General features: G+C 46.8%; 1 protein-coding gene across 2 annotated transcripts in view; it reads left to right on the top strand.

Moving 5' to 3' along the window:
• The window catches only part of ADRA1D (adrenoceptor alpha 1D), a 52,336-nt gene extending 41,730 nt beyond the window's left edge, over positions 1-10,606 (top strand). Inside the window, exons 2-3 of one of the 2 annotated variants that reach the window (XR_012623007.1) lie at positions 9,263-9,933; positions 10,587-10,606. Coding sequence is in view for 1 of the 2 variants with exons in the window: in XM_074821827.1 (XP_074677928.1) it covers positions 9,263-9,831 (569 nt within the window). In the remaining variant the exon portion in view is untranslated. Of the gene's footprint in view, positions 1-9,262; positions 10,353-10,586 lie in introns of those variants that run through there. The other variant, XM_074821827.1, reaches the window with a different exon arrangement.
• Positions 10,607-17,761: the final 7,155 nt, after the last annotated feature.

The raw sequence follows: 17,761 nt of genomic DNA, 5'->3' as shown, positions 1-17,761 counted from the left end.
GTGCACATCTTTTACAGGTACTTACCTTTTCTTCAGGAGAAGGGTCTGGGCACTCGTTGCAACCTACCATCTGTCCTGAAGTCTCCTTCCTTACCAGTTCCATCTGGTTGGAAGCATCAGACATCTCAGGGGCTTTCTCTGTAGCAACATTGGTTTTAACTCTGAGGCGAGGGCCCACGATCCTGGTAGAGATGTAGAGCACTCCCCTGGGCTGTGGGCCTACAAGCAGGGTGCACAGCCCTTCTCACCTGCCCTTCTGTACGAACTGCTGTGCCCTTTCAATCCCTGTTCTCAACACTCCTCTCAATCCTCATCCTGCTGACATATATACTTCAAAAGGATGGTTTTGTCATCATGCCACAGGGCTACAGAGTTGAAGGGAATCCCTTCTTGGCCCTTCTACCGACCCAGGGCTCTATATATCTGTACATCAACCCTTCTGCAGTGGCAGGCCCCAATCCCTTAATTATTCCTTTATTATCTTGAGCACGACTTTCTTGTTTATAAATCCCTAATGAAAGATAGAATGCCGTTTATTCAGTTCAGGGCAACGAAGCTTTGTGCATGGTGCTAGCATGGGACACGCAGGTCCTTGGAAGGAGAATGCAATGAATGTAATGACCTTCTGGGGATTTGCTGCTGCTGCTGCTTTCAGCTGTGTGTCCCCAGATGAAGGGTCAGTGCCCTCCCAAGAAACCTGGCATATTGAAACTTCTTTGGGGCCCCTCGTCTGTCTATAATAGTATCACATAAGCACATTCCAAATGGCATCCAGCAAATCACAAGTTTAGCTACACTTGTTCAGGAACAAAGCCAACTACTAGGGGTCAGCTATACTGCTAAAAAAAAAAAAAAAGAAAAAAAAAAACAGTTTATAGTCACAAGCCCCCAGAGCAAGCACTGTAGAGAAGACTAGAGCAGACTAAGTACTTTATGGCACCTCCTGGGCCCCATGCAGGGCCCCAGTGGTCCTACAACATAATCACTCTGTTGTCGAGTTGTGAATCTCTGGAAGAGCAGGAGGTATTGTGTGGCAGCCCACCAGAGTGGATCTTCAGTCTGAACAGCTGCTTTGCATTGCATACCCTGTGATGTGGCATGAGGGCATATGGAGGGAATTAAGGGTGCAGAGCCTGCTGGGACAATGTTGGAGGACTGCATAGTCAAGTCCTTATGGCCTTTTGGGAATGGTCTCTGGAGCGAACTGTTCCCTGGAGCAAATTTATCTGGAGAGGTCTAGCTGGACCATATCAAGCAAATTAGCACTGTACACAATCCAAGACTTGAAATTATTTATTAGCTTTCTGTTAACAGAGTAGATGTACCTGTGCGGCTCTTCACTGTGTCACCCTTCACCACTATGGGAGGCTCACTGGTGAAATTTTTCCAGTGATGAAAGTCCTATCCTGCACAGGAGAGAAACTGGTGCATGGGAAGTTTGGGCAACTGCTCCTAAGAGAGGAGACCACCAGATGCCAATGACATTAAGGGTGAAATCCATCAGGACTAACCTTGGATGCCCATGATGTAGTTGCCCATGGAGTCTGGGTCCATATCTGAGACCTCGTGTGATCCACATGCCTGGTACAGGCTCACACTTTAAGATGAGATGTATCGTTGCCTCTTCTCCACAGAGTCTACTGACAAAACCACTGACTGTAAGAGGAACTCCGGGACCTGTTCAGATACCTAAATTCAATTAGGTGACTCACAGAAGATACCCACAATTTTCAGGAAATTTGATGCCTCAGAAACATCCTCATGGTAATGACTCTCATTAGTGGCCCAGATTGATGGGATTGTTCTGAGAAAAGCTCCAATGTGAACTTTGAGGGGAATGAAGGGCAAGTTCAGCCAAAGTCCTACTTATGTGCTGCAACTTAGAGGAAAGCTTTGGAGACACCAGTGGGACCATATTGCCTAGAAGTTAGGGGACAGGTTTGGGCACTGTGAATTAGACCAGTAAATTATCAGAGCAAGGCTCTGCTGCATTATCCTTCTCATGCTGACAGGCAAACTGCACTCAGTCTTCAAATTTGAGATCCTGCTTGAGAGTGACAGTGTTTTCCAGAGACCTTAACCCCACCCAGGCTGGCCTCTCCTGCCTTTACAACCTCCCCACACCACCCTCAGCCTAAGCCATGCTTCCCTGAGACCCACCACACCACAGGCTTCCCTCTCTCCCCATGGGAACCCCGCACACCAGATATGCACACCCCACCATGGGCTTTGGCATGGCCAGGGGCCCCCCAGGAGGGCCACCCCAACCATCAATGTGGGACAATGCAACACTGCCGAGAAGGTCAGCAATGGGGAGGGGAGGGGTGGCTTCTCCCTGCTTTTCTTCTTGGCCAGATCAGAGTACAGAAATTGGAGCAAAAAGTCATGCCTATGCGCAGAGAGGCACAAAGGCAGCTCATCGGGGCTTTCATTGGCGTGACGGAAGCTGTTGCTTATCTGTGACATTGTTTATGGTGTTGGCTGGAAGGCTCACAGGCCTGAGGAATTCCACCCGATATCCCAACGCCATCGTCCTCCAGGGAAAATGCCGGAGTCACTGTGAACATGCTGTCCTCCTCCCCACGCCAAGCAGCTCTTGGATCCCTCTGAGAAGGGCAGTGAACTCCCCCATCACTCCAAGACAAGCCACCAGCTGCAAGGAGGTGTTAACCCTCTAGGGACCCTGGTATGCCTACAGATGCCCAGCAGAGGTGATGAATAGTGGATGAAGGAGAAGGTCAGGAAAGACTGGTCAGAAGCTGAGACTCCCAGTCCCACACACAGGCAGAAATCCTTGCTGATATCCATCCCGTTCCACAGCTTGGCAGCCGCTTCAGGGAGGTTGTCAATCATGGGGGCCCAGCAAGGAGCTGGCAAGGAGGGGTACAAGCTGGGTAATGAGCAGAAAGTGGCAGCTCATTATTACTTTGGACCAGATTTAATTAATCTACTTTGTGAGAGACAGAAAAAAAGAAGGAAGAAACTGACTCTCTGTCCAGGAGAGCCCACAGTGAGCTTCGGCAGCTACAGTACCTCCTGCATGAGGATTTTTCCTATACAAGCTGCAATTTGCTTGACCTGATGCTCTGATACATCCTGAGTCCTCAGACCCCTCCTGACCTTTGAGGCCACACTCAGGAGAAGCTCAGGTGATGGGACAATTGTCCCCACCACAAGCCTAATCCTATATATGGTTTTCTGGAGCTTCCTAACTCAAGAACAAAGTGGTTTGCCTCTTCATAGATTTTTAGTTTTCTATGAGTTTGGCCAATCATTTTTTAGCATGCACAGCCTCCTGCTGCAGGGACATCCACAGCTGAGCAACATGCTGTGAGATGAACTGTCTTCTTTGCTTTTAACCTACAACCCACTAGCCTCCATCTCCCATGATGACTCTTGTAGTGGAAAGGGCAGTAAATAACAGCTCCTTCTTTACCTTCTCCATGACATTCCACCAACACCTACAATATCTAACTCTCCATAAGCTATTCTTGTCCAGGACTATGCCCTATACAAAGCCCACACCAAGCAACAGCGAGGCCCCTTGTCAGTGTAAACAACCCCGACGGTCCTCACATTTCCTGTTCATGGTGGGACAGCACTGGGGCATGACTTGGGCACTTTGTTTTACCCACCTGCTATCACATCTGCAGCACTTTTGCGCCATGGACTACTCAGGACATGCTGTAAAACAGGGACCTTTTAAAACAAAGATGCCTCTGCCAACTGCAGCAGAGAGCAAGCCTGCTCACAGATTCTGCCTGCGTACTGGAAGCCAGGGCCAGAATTTAGATTGGACTAGGTCCATTTTCATTTGTGCATTTGTCTTTTTTCTTGTTTTGCTTTAATTTTTTGAGCGCTGAACACTGGGACCAGCAACTCTCCAAACAATCCAGTGATATCACCTTCAAGTGAGTCATGGGGAGGGCAGGGTGGAGAAGTGCAGACAAGGAAAGATCATAAGATTGTGCTCGCTCAAACAAACTAAAAATAATGGGATATGTGTTTGGATATGTAGAGGGGAGATTGCATCCACTAGCCACCCAACACATGTCCATGGCCTCAGAGATTTGTAGCTAGCTGGGTTTTTTCCCAGATGTGAGCAGGGTAACGTTACCCAGGAAAAATTGTGTAGGCACACACAGAGTATACACACACATATGCACATCCTGCACACACACACACATATAAACGTGCTGTAAGAACACCAGATAAATTACTTTCTTGCTTTCACTTCAGATCACATACCTTATTGGCCCAACTTCTGCACCACCAAAAAAATGATATCCAATCTTCAGATCATGTTTAGACTGTGACTTTGGTCACTTTGCACTGTGGGGGCAGGTTCTCCCTGAGCTCACCTGCAGCTTCCTTAATTTCTTAATGATCCTGAAGATAATTATCTAGGGTTACAGCAGGACCTCCAGTCCTTGCTCAGACCCAGCTCTATCACTAGGATTCAAACTACAAGGTGTAGAATGACCTTTTATAAAATGACAAAAGGTATAAAGGCCCCAAATGGACTTTCAAGTCCCCCAGCAGTATTATTATAAAATTTATTCCTATTAGGAGAAGATCAAGTCCTCAGCGGGCTCTCTATAAGCCAACATAGAGCCTTCTCAACAAGGTAGCTGCATCCCATCCTACCTGGGAACATCCTACACTGAGACACAACCAGGATCCCCCATCTACCGGGAGAGAACATCACTGGGTATGCAGTCAGGATGGAGAAGGAGCACCTCAGAGGTCTGTCCCTGCTCCCCAGGCTGTCTCTGTGTTTCACATGTGGATTTGATTAGGTTGGATGGAGACCTCCCTGCTGGGAGCACTACCCCCAAACACAGCAGTCCCATTCAGGCAGAGCAAGTCACGTCTCCATTGTCCTCTCCCTGTGAGGGCTCTGGGGTCCCAGATGCTCCAGCACAGCATGGTTTGCTGCGTCCCAGCACACATACTGCACTGCTCACCACACCGAGAACACCCCATGGGTGGATATCCCCAAGGCGGGTGTCAGCACCTCCCTCTTTGGAAAATACACCAGGCTTTGCCACAAAGTGTTAAGCTGGATGTCCAGGAGATGTCCAGAGGGATGATTTTGAGTGAGTAGGAAGAGCTCCTCTTTGAAACAAGACCAGGTTTCACAAACTCATATTGTGACACAGGTCCTACATTTGGGCTTTATGTTCTTTGATGCTCTTGGGGCCAGATCATCAAAAAGTTCTCTTATGCTGAGATATCAGGCTAAAGTGCTGGTGCATCACTTTGTCTTGTTATACCTGATGTTTTACTCCCATTTTCTATTTCTGGACCTTGGATACATCCGACTGTGTTTCCTGAGCTCTTCAAGTGTCCATTACTCAGTACTGTCTTCCCCACATCTTAACATCTATGCTCCTACATAGTAACTGTTACAAAGCCCAGTCCAAAAACCCTCCCTCTCTCAAAATGTTGTTGCATAATTTTGTGTATGAAAGCAACAGCTAATTGCTTCCATTCTTTGCTCATTCCCTAAACAAGACCCCACAACTCTTCCTTACGTGCAGCCTCCCAGTGCTTATCAAGAGAATCTGATGCTCCAGCATGTACAAAGTTACCAGCCAAAGACCTGTTCTGGGGACTCCCTGCCTAGTTCTGTTCATCCCAGAGTGATCAAATGAGGAAACTATGGATGCACTCAGTACACGTCTCTTCCAAGGGGCACGCTTATTTGCATGGTAATGAGGATGGTAATGAGCCCCTTGTCTTCAGATGTACACAAGGTTCTAGTGGGGGAAAAACAGCCAAAGTTGAAATTCAGGGAATTCAGAGCTTTTTTTTTTTTTCTTTTCAATCTGTATATTTTATCTGGATGCAAAAGACAAAGCATGTAGTACAGAAACTGCATTATGCAATGAACTGCTAAACACCAGATAGAAATTATTATTTTAACAACAATCGGGCTGTTTAAGCAAGCACCAATCTCTTAAGTAGCCTGGCTCAAGCAGTAATTACTAGTCTCATTTCTAAGGAGACCCTTCTTTTATTTGCTTTGTTACCATAGCTTTTTGTTTTCTTTTCCTCTCTGTTAAAGTTAAAAAATGCTACATAAAGCTGCAGCTCCTCTGAGAACCCAGCGCGCACTGCAAACAGGGTTCACAACAGTACTGTGAAAGAGATTATGATAATTAGCCCCATTCTCCAGTGGGGAAACTGAGGCATGGAACCTCTCCCCAACAAGGGTATGAGTAGGATTACATGCTTAATGAGCTCCTTCACCTGTATTAGACGCAAATGCTCACACTGAGCTATGGCAAGGTCAAGCTGGGACAATGCAATGTCTTAGGGCTGAGACCCAGGGATCCCTTGCAGACAGCACAGGGCTCTGGGTAGAGGCTGGTTCCCTGCAGGATGGAGAGGAAGGCATTTGGGACAGGAAAACAGACCCACTCAATATTGATAAACCTGAGATTGAGGAAAGGAACTGATGCCACAGCTTGGAAACCCACCGCTGGTGCACATCGCCCAAAGCATCGGATGGTGCCTGTAGGTCCAGGGTGGTGGGCTGGGGGCAGGGTGAGAAAGGAGGAACGGTCAAAGCTGTGGTCGGATGTAGAATGGAGGAGATGCTACATGCGGTGCAAAGGGGGCTGTCCTCAGCACCACTGAGGTGTTTAAAAGCTCCTGGCTAAACATTCAGGGGTGGTGTTTCTACCATGGTTAGGAATGGATGTCGTGATTCAAGCAGCCTAGCACCAACCTGTAAAGCTCACCACTGTCCCAGAAGGAAAAAAAACAAACAACCCTTTAATCAAAAACAACCAAGGGGGGGCCATTGCCTCTGCAAACCCCTAACCATGGTGCCCATGGTCCAAAGCCATGGGCTACCACACCAGTGGCTGCTCATTAAACTGCAAATACCATTACCTCCATGAAGGCCTGTGGTGGTTTTGGCTCAGGTAGAGTCAATTTTCTTCATAGTAGGTATGAAGAAAATTAACATTTTGGGGCTATGTTTTGGATTTGCGCTGAAAACAGCGTGGATAACATAGGGATGGTTTTGTTATTGCCAATCAGTGCTTATACAGGGTCAAGGCCTTTTCTGCCTCTCACCCCATCAGCGAGTGGGCTGGAGGTGCACAAGAAGTTGGGAGGGGACACAGCTGGGACAGCTGATCCCAACTGGCCCAAGGGGTATCCCAGCCCATATGGCATCATGCTCAGCATATAAAGATGAGGGAAGAAGAAGGAAGAGGGGGACATCTGGAGTGGTGGTGTCTGTCTTCCCAAGTCACTTTTACGCGTGATGAAGCCCAGCTTTCCTGGAGATGGCTGAACCCCTGTCTGCCCATGGGAAGTGGGGAATGAATTCCTTCTTTTTCTTTGTTTGCGTGCGCAGTTTTCTCACTTTTACTCTTCTGATTCTCTCCCTCATCCCACTGGGCAGGGTGAGCAAGTGGCTGGGTGGGGCTTGGTTGCCATCTGGGGTTAAACCATGACAAGGCCTCAGGTCTTTCCAGCACAGAGACATCAGTTCTGTTTACTGTCCTTATTCAATGACTCCTTCAGCACATATTGACAGCCAGCTTGTACTCCAGCCCTACGACTTGGGTTGGCCTTCGGCAGATATTTAAGCTGCATGGCTGCATCTGTGCTTTCCCTGCCTAACCATCAGAAAATGCTGAGATCTGTCTTTCTTCTCCCACGTCCCCATGAAGGATTAGCCCACGTCCAAGTGCAAGTGTAATTTCTGCACTTTTTAGGGATGAGTATAAGAAAGCTTTGCTGGAACCTGGGTGCTCTGTGTTTCCTGGATGATGGTTTTTCTCCAGCAAACAGCTTGGGGAGCTTTTATGTACTGTCAGTCCCAAATTTCTGGCTTCTGGCACTTGTTTTACTGTTTTGACACCAGGGTTTTGAGCACAGGGAAAATAATAATGATATCCAGAGCTAATGTTATTTACTAAAATACAAATTAACGCTCAGTCACATGGCGGCACAATTTGTCATCCAGAGCTAAAATTAAAAGAAATTAAGACTGAGTCAGAAAGTTATTTCAGACCTGAGTGGGGAATGCTAAGTGACGGGGCCATGTGGGAGCAACACTGACATCTTCTGGCTGCAACAAAAAAAACCCTCCAGCTTTTTTACCAAGAAAACCAGTGGGAACCTCCAGCACAAAAGCATAAATAGGGGTTGGGGTGGACAAAAAAGTTTTCAGGTAGTAGGTACAAGCTTGGAGTAGTGGATATTATCTGACCCCACTTTAAGAGTCCACCTTAGCATCACTGCAAAGTTTGAACAGGGAGTGTGTGACACTGATGACCCAAAATCCATGAGTGTAGGAGGTGAAGAGGTGTTGCTCTTCTATCAGTGAAGGGGACAGGTTTGTATCCATCCTTTTACGTTGCAGTGTTAAACTGTGCAGTGCAACACGTAGGAAGAGGCAGGCACCAAGAACTGATCCATGCAAACCAGCCGAGCAACAATTTTCTCTGTCTGATTTGGAATGGGACAGGGCCTGGCTGCCTTGTACTGATAAACCAGGGAGTCATGGGGACCACTGAACCTGTTCCCCAAAATTATGCCCTCAGCCCCTGCTATAGGGTCTCAGAAAGAAGCCAAGACACACACACACACACACACACACAGAGGTATGGCAGATATCTCTTGAGTGCAAGTGTCCTGCATCAATTGAGAGCAGGATGGCTGAACCACAGTGAGGTAAACAGGTTTGGCCATGGAGTTGTTGGGCCCTGTAGGACAACTTTCTCCTCTGGAGTGGGTCGCCTTCAAAACATGGTGCATGCTAGATTGGAGTTGGGGGGGGGGGGGGGTGTTGGTGAGCTGGATGGTTATCTATCTGGAGAGAGGTGTGAGAAAAATCTTCCATCCTCACAAGCCCTCATACTTGTGTGGCTCCTGCAACATTTAACAGCCTCCCTCCAAGCTGTATGGGCTTGCCATGATGGCTCACAGCTGCATTTGAGGTTGCTGGGACCATTGCTGGGAGCCTTTCTGCAGTGGGGGTTAAGAAGGTCCTGCCAAAGATATAGTATTATCCATCATTATCACTTTAAGGTCAATGTCTTGCAGTCCTGCAGTGGCCAGATCTTCATTTTGGTGGCAACAGCATGGTTAGCCAAGGACCTAATAGCAGAATCACACCTTCAGCCTTCTCTGTAGGTCTCACCTCTTCCAGACTGGGTTGACCTCCACTCTTGCTACCCTGTGCTGTCATACCCTTCCCCTTCCTCTAACCATATTTCTTTTAATCTCTTCCAAGGTTCTTTCTTCCCATCTCTGAAGCCCTCAGAAATTGTCTTCAAGGTTATCTTCTGGCTGGGATACTTCAACAGCTGCGTGAACCCCATCATCTACCCGTGCTCCAGCAAAGAGTTCAAACGAGCTTTCATCAGGCTGCTCAAGTGCCAATGCCACCGGAGAAGACGGCCCATCTGGCGTGTTTATGACCACCACTGGCGAGGGGCCTCCATGAACAGCTCGGTGCAAGACTCTGAGACGGACCTGAGGCCCAGGATTAACACCCTGAACAGCTCATTCATATTTAACTCCTCCTTGCAGGAGAGAGCCAGTAAGAGGCGAACACTCAGCTTCAAGGGCTGGAAAATGCTCACTCCTTTTCAGAAACCAGCATCCACTCAGCTGAAGGAGAAGATGAACAGCCTTTCTAACAAAATCCGGGGTGGCTCCAGCAAAGGGGGGGTGACAGCCACCTACAAACCAGAGGTGGAGTCTGTCTCTATCGGGATCCCTCATGACTTCACGGAAACCATCGACTACCAAACCTATGACTTAACAGACTGCTGCGGGTTGCGAGAAACAGATATTTGAAGCCACTGGGACAGCTGTCGATGGTTTCTTTAGATGTATCTAGCAGAAACGTGAAGGGATACCATCTGTGGGTCTGTCAGGCAGACTGGAAGCAGCAATCAGGTATAAAATGCAGTTGCCCAAAGGTTATACAAGCATGCCCCACAAGGAGGTCAGCCCCTTCTGTGGGATTATGGGTTCCTCAAATACGAGTCAATGGCATATCCCATTTTAATGAGACTCAGCAGGAGGGGAAGATGTGGGGTGGATATGGCCTTAGGACAAGAGCTGTTTCCTCCAGTGGATGGTTATCTTTGACTTTGGAAGAAGCTGTGCAATTAAGGGAAACCAGGATGTCTCCTTTGCCTTAAAAACACCACCATAAATCTAATGGAAAGCTCAAACCCCAAAAGATGCCGACCCTGCCTTAGTACATGTGATCATGTTTCCATCCAAAGGCAGCACCCAGAAAGGACACTGTCGAGCAGCAGTTGGCAGTTGATCCTTTAGGTAATGGGTTGGGAGCTTGTAGGGCTGGACAGGACCTCCAGCCAAGGCCTTTGCTTTGGAGGGAAAGCAGACTGTGGTATTCCCAAACAGGGTGGGGGACCCTAGCTCTCAGCCATCATGTCTGCAGTGACCACAGCTTTACCCCTTCCACATAACCTGGGTTTAGGCCAGAGGAGAAGCACAGATGTGTACACTAATGCCAATGGGTGGGCAGGTCTCTCTTCTCTAATTCCAACCTGTGATGCATTTCTTATTTCACTTTCCAGTGAAACACTTGCAACCCACCTCGTTCTAATGCAGATCCATCTGTGACATGGGGAGAAAGCAGCTTCTTTTGGTGTCGGTCACTTCCTGCTCTTGTTGTTGTCTCTTTCAAACAACACGGAATAAAGATGCGTCCTAAGGGCTTCGCTCAGGTCCATAGTCAACCTGCATTGTGGCTTAGGAAAGGTGGGATAGCTGAGTTTGGGGCCTGTTTCTACTACCTATAGAGTCAAAGCTAAAATGGAGCTGATGTGCAGTTAGAGTTCCCTCATGGAGCTCCCTCCCCAGTCAGGGGCACGCCCATGACTCTTCTCCTAAGTGGTTTCCCATATACTTGATACATCAAAGCCTTTCGTGGCTATCAACAATTGCACTTTGTTATGTCTGCAAGCATGGTCAAAAACAATGTCAACAAGGCGGGGTTCACCCTGATCACAGCCCCAGAGTGTGAACTTCCTTCAGGATGGCACCATGGCCTCCTCCGGGGACCTCAGGGAGGTTGGAGCCATGACAGACCCACCTCAGCCAGGCTCACACAAATCATGAATTGCAACTCAGAAAATGGTCACTCAAACTCTACTTGGCCATGTATTGCATGCATTGGTATTATCAAATTTCAGATAGGACAATGAGCCACAGAGAGTGATCATCAGATTAGGCTGTGAGCAGAGGCAGGACACATGTAGGCAATAGAGGCAAAGTCTGGATCTGAGGTGCAGTGTCTCAAGCCAGCTGACTAAAGAACAGCAACATGAACTCAAGGGGTTTAAGCATGACACTGAATGTGTCCTGGATGGAAACTCATCCACATCAGCACTGTCCCCCAAATCCATTAAGAGTCTGTCATGAATGTGCCAACAGCACATCTAGCTAATCCTCTTAAGGGTGGCTCTCAAAGGAAGATGAAAGGCTTCTAGGCATAGCAAAGAGAATGCCACCTTTCTTTCTGCTGTTCATTTGCTTTAAAGGAAATCAGAACAGAGGAAAAGTTGGACTTCTTTTATTTTTCACTTTTTTGTACAGTGCATACTGAGACAAGATATCTGGAGTTGGCCCTATCTCAACACCTTTAACACCTTGCTGCCCTTTAATCAATATAAGACTCCAAACTGGACAAATTACTGCACAAAGACCTGCAGATTTTGTCCAAATATTTTCCTCCCAGCAGCAAATCCCACCAAGGCACATAGGCAGCATTGCACTTACACTGAACCCAGACTCATTATTGCCTGCATGTTCTCCAGTGTCTGCAGAATCCTCCAGATGTTGACAGCTTGGGAGGTTCAACCCTACCAAAGCAAAGGCCTAATACCCCATGGGAACCTCTGTGGAAAAATGCATCTTTTTTTTTTTTTTTTTTTTTCAATTTCTTTGACCTTCAAGGGAAGTGAGACCCTACAGTGCTAATAGGGTGACACAGAAAGTCATTTTGCAGTGTGAAGACTGCATCTGCCACTGGTTTCCTGGGCTTTTGGGGCATCCTGATGGGAGAGCACACTGTGGCACTGGGGACATAGCAAAGAAGGCATCAGGGAGAGGGCTGTTGCTGAAGAGCAGAGATGCCTGGAAGGTCAAAGTGAAAGCATTACTCCTCCCGCCTTCCACCCACTTCTCAGGATGCAGGTACACACATGCCGCTGTCAGAGGGAGTAAATGCCCCCAGATCTGCATTTTTGGACCCTGCATTGCAGGTCTAACATGGGCACATGCATAGCGTAAGCAATCTGGGGACACAGTTTAGGATGAGCTGATACAGATATCATCAGAAGTGAAAGTCTAGTCAAGGGGAAAGAGGCCCATTGGCCACTAGATGCTATGCTTAGGAGCAGATTTATTTAGTGTCTTTCCACAGCCAGACACCCATAGCACATGGTAACGTGTGCATCCATGACCATACAGATACAGATACACACTTTACTATATTTATAAATATGTGTCATCTCTAAAATAGCAGACATTCTCCTATAAATGGATACTTTGCAGGGGCTTTTAGCAATTGCTGGCAAGCAGTTCTTTCCCACAAATGAGTTGACATTGTTGCTTACACTTGTCCCTGATCTTTTAAATACACTTCTTTCTTTTTTTTTCCAATTTTGAAATATTTACATTTACAGCCTCTAGCCCCTTGACAGCATCCAGAAGGGAAACAAAGCTTAGTCTGGAGGTTTACTGCCTCACCATCCCAATTCTTTACAGACCTACAAGGGAGAAAATGAGAATAAAGTCTGTTTAAGCATATGTATGCACATACACACATAAGAGCCCAAACTCTAGCTCATTTACTTACTGCATTTGATCTGGCCCTGAGAGTTACCCTAACAGATGCTATAGCAAAGTCTTGAGCTCTGCTGTGCTGCATTCAGGCAAAATACTTGTTTATCACCTAAGCCAGAGCCCCCTTTTCATTTAGCATCTTGCAACAAAATAAGCAATGCCAGGACTGGACTCTGAGGCTGTTCATGTAGAGCTTCATTTAGAGTAGACAGGGCTGCCTTTGCTGGCAGGCGAGGAAGGAAAATGTCGTATGAAATATGACCTGAGTATTTAAAATTGTGCATTTCTCTTTGATTCCCTTAATCTTCAAGCTCTCCCAAGTTTGGAAAAATGAGCTCAGACCTTCAGGAGGTAAATTTGTCCTGCTCCCACTGACTTCTCTGGAACCACAAGGGTGTGACCAGCTGAGGGTATGGCCTCATTTCTCCAAATTTGCCAAGCAGTCCATTTCTCAAAGTACCCATACCTCGGCTATCCAGCAGCTCTCACCTCATTGCACTGGCTTCGTGTCACTATTGCATTGTCAGACCTTGCTGCTTCAACAAACCAAGTGTTGAGGATGGTGAACAGCAGCTTTTATGTCAGTAGACTCTCACAACCCCTTTTTTAAGGGGGAAGGAAGGTCCCTGTCAGCCTGAGCTGGACTGCAGTTGGGTTGCATTACTATTGTTTACAGTGTGTATATAAGTGTACATTTTCTTTAGCAGACATTGGAATTTTTTATGTATAGATTTTTATTTTTCATCCCCAGATGTATTTATTAACCAGAGTATTTCTGTTTTGTGATTCAAGTTCTGTCAGATTGATGTAAGCTCTATGAAACAGAATGCACATATTTTTGTTTGTTTGTACCAAATACATGCACAAACCTGTCTAAAACGTTGCTGTGAATTGTTTCAGTGTCTGATTTTTAAAACAGGGGTTGTAAGGGAGGAGGGAGGAAAGAAGAAAAACCTGCAAATTATCCACCGTTTTTTTTTCTCAAAGACTTTTTTGTAATTTCACAAGGATAATCACTCCCACATGCAAGAATTTATGATAAAAACAAGTCAGAAGAGGACACTTTCAGCTTTGTGCCATGCAGGGATGAAGGGGTTCCACCAGCAGTGTCTCTTCTGAGGTGATCCCTGGAGCAGGAGGAATCTGGATGCAGCCATGACCCACGGGTGAGGAGGAGGGCAGGAGTTGGGAAGGCTGTGGTGTAGTTGGTGGTCAGGAACAAGCTCTGGTTCCTCTGCTGGCTTTTACGGTAGCATAAGTATTTCCATCAGAGCAGAGTTTTTAAATCAAAACTGAAATTTTAGCTTGTTGAAGATTTCTCTGGAAAATTTTCATTTTTCTTCTAAAGTTAAAATTCCAGCATCACTCACAAAGCCACTACCCGTGGTGAAATGAAAATAGCATTTCTTACGCTCCCGTCTCACTCCAGGTACTCCATTTCATAAAATGCAGCCTAGTTTCACCTCTAGATACTGGGCACAGGTGTCTCAGGGACGGGGATCGTGGGAAGGACTCTGAGCTGGAAAGCCCAAAGAGGAAAACAGCAAAAGAAGAAAAAACACCTGCCTCACGTCTAGGACACTAGAGTAATATCACACAGCAGAGTCTGAAATGCAGTGAAGGGAAAAACAGAGCTCTGAAAACATCCAGTAAGTTTTCTAGAAATATGTCTTTACCATGCAAATGACCAAACGTGGCCCAAGACTGGCTGTCGTTGAGGCACGGCTCCAGGCAGAGGAGCGAGCAGCCACCAAAATCAACCCAGCAGCTCCAGGGAAAGATTGTCACGACTTTGCTGTGTGTTTTGCTAATGCTTGTGTGTGGTTGAGTCAGATTGATGCTGGGGAAGGCGGATGGATGCTGTGTCCCCTGGCGAGGCCACAGCAAAGGATGTTCTTGATTGACACTGCTCAAATTTTTTGAAGGGATTTCTTTCCCTTCTGTATGACTGTCAAGCCAGGCTGCTGCCCTCCTTGGCTGCCAGGAAGAAAGCAATTAGGCGCTTTGCTGTTGATTTCTCCAAGAAGAAAGACCCATGCCATGGCCATGAGGACTGGATGAGCCTTTGGAGCCACAGGGCTGGGCTGGGCATGTTGCTTCTGGCATCCTTCCTCACCCCAAGTTTAATCCATTAAGAACATTGTGTGGCCTGAGCTATGCAGACAGGGTCAGAGTCCAGGGCTACACAGTCCTGGTGTCTGTCAGAGCCCAGGATGGTGCTGGTCTGGCTCAGCAATCTCATCTCACAGAAGCCCGTAAAAGACCGTGCATCCCTTAATGCAGCCTCACAGGGATCGTATGTGACCTGTGCAACTCCCAGTGCCTCCTTCTCTCCCTTGCCCCATGCATCCCCAGATCTGTACCTCCTGCCCACCAAAATCTGTGCTATTACTCCTCAGGCTTTCCATGTGCTGGCTGGGCATTTCCTGGGCAAAGCGGATCCATTCAGGAGGGGAAGAGTGCTGGGGCACCTCGATCCTGGGAGGAGTTCTGTTCCCTTCTCTCACCTAAGGCCTTGGTGTCCCTTCCCCATGGCAAGACCCTTATAGACAACCTCCAGCTGCAGAAGAGGCTTTATTCTGCTCTGGGGGGCAACCAGTGGGCAGGTGATTTGCAAAGCACCTTCCTACTGCTGGCCGTGATCCAAAGTGCAGTTATGAGGACCGTGTGTTCTTTGATTGCAGTGAGATAAGGTGCTCCCCTAAAATCCTGGTGATAACTGCCCAACAAAGTTCATTACTATTTTTATTTTCTTTTTTTTTTCATTTTTACTGAGGTTTGGGGGAAACCACCACTTGGTATTTTGGTTGCTCTCGACTCTGTGATGAACTTGTCATCATATGAGACTCAGCATTTGTTGAGCTGCTGTATTTGGGTCCCAGTGCACTGGAGCTAAACCTGGGCAGAGCCTGGACACTGCCTTGGAGGTTGGAGCATCAGTATACTTTTGGGGATGGCTTCTTCTAGCACCATTTTTGAGGCCAGAGAAGGCAATAGACCTCACTAGGCCCTGTGATCTGTGCCTGACCACCCAGGCTCCCCAAAAAATTAAGTATACTCTCTTCCAGATCCCACTCCAGCCTAATGAATAGCCTTGGTATTATCTTACCATTGGCACATGGTAGCTAAAGAAGCTAGGCCAGAGACACTGCAAAAAGCCAATCACTTCTTTAGGAAGCAAAGGGCATTTTTAGCACCTGGATGTATTTGGTTACTCCCTTTCTGCATCCCCATTTTGTGGGATATCTGGACACCCCCAGGCAGTTTCTGCTTTCTCATCTCACCTCATCTGGGTCTCTCTTTGCTTCCTCCCTCCAGTAGTTTTATTTGGACCTGGTTAGCCCCACGGTCGACATGTCATCTCACCCTGCTAATTCTGTGTTTTCCTTCCTCTATCCTGCCCAGCTGTTTTGCCTATTTAAGTCCCACAGCTCTGTTCCCCTGACACCATCTAGGAAGCTTTCATCCCAGGGTTGCCACACCACTGGCCAAACCCAGGTGGTCCTGCCCCAACACCTCTTATGGGATTTTCTGCACACCCTGATCCTGGCACATCACAAGATGGGAATCTCAACAGGAAAATCTGACAGGGACAGCACAGCACTTGCAAGACCTTACTGAAAATGCTGCTGAGGCTTTGTTGAGATATATGAGACATATATATGATATGTATCTGAGACAGGAAAGGGAAAGGCAAAAGGGAAAATCAAAAGAGGATGTAATATGAAAACATTGGATCAATATTTGACAGTAGTCACAGCTGAAAGTTGCATTTTAGGGAATTTTGGGAAAGAAATGGAGAATAGAAGAGATGGAGAATAACCTTGAAAATATCTTTGCAACTCTGAATAAATCCATGATGTATGTATAATTTGACTACTGTTTGCTTTTCTGATTAGCCCAGCTCAAAAAAGATAGAATGGACTTAGAAAGGGTTCAGAAAAGGCTGACAAAGATGACGAAAGATATGCGATAATTTCCGTCCAAAGAACAATTAAATCAAAGGGCACTTTTGTGAGAAACAGAGATGACTGAGGAAGAACACAATGGAAGTCTATAAAATCAGGAGTTCAGGGAGAAGACAAATAGTGGATGATTGTTCACTGTTTCTCATAATACAAGAACTAAATTACATCAAACCCAATTATCAAAATGAACAAAGCAAGGTAATTCTTCACATGGCACATATTTAAATGGTGGAACTCATCACCACGAGATATTGCATCTGCCAAATGTCTATAGCGGTTAGAACAGCAATTAGGTGTCTTCATGACAGAAAAGTCCATCAAGGGCTGTTGGAAACATTTATATAATCTCTGAGCTGAAAAGTCCCTGAGGCAGCAATTGTTGTCAGCTGGGACAACATTTTAAGGGATATTTCACTGTAGGCTTTCTTTTTCCCTCTATCTCTGTCAAAGTTTCCATCATCAGAGAGCAGGGACTCAGTTAGAAGGACCCAGGCTCTGAACTGTACAGCCGTTTGTATTTCCCCTTCATCTGCATGCTGGGTAGCCCATCCATGCCACAGTTACATCATTAATTTCTCTCCCCGTAGGCTTAAAGAAGAAAAAATACGGAAGGCGCAAGGTTAGTCTCCAATGCACATTAAATCGGTGAGGTCATGCCATTTTGCCATTGCAGTGTGCCAGTTCCTGCGGGGAAATTTCTGTCACTGAACACCACTCAGAAACTGGAAACCATCTCCTCAATAGACTGAGTTTTAAGATCTTCTCACAGAAGACAGGCTTGTAGTTGGGGCTGGGAGTTGCCCAGAGATTTCCCAAGAAACTTCACCCATCTTGTGCAAAGGTTCCAATTTCTTTTTCACTTTCAGACCTCTGAATGCCCCTCCACGGAGACACACATCATGCATAGTGACATTAAGGCCACTGACAAGTAGGTT

This window comes from Strix aluco, chromosome 4 (assembly GCF_031877795.1).
Source record: "Strix aluco isolate bStrAlu1 chromosome 4, bStrAlu1.hap1, whole genome shotgun sequence".
In the NCBI taxonomy this organism is placed as follows: Eukaryota; Metazoa; Chordata; class Aves; order Strigiformes; family Strigidae; genus Strix; species Strix aluco.
Note: the sequence above shows the minus strand (reverse complement) of the source record. Positions and strands in the feature narration are given on the sequence as shown.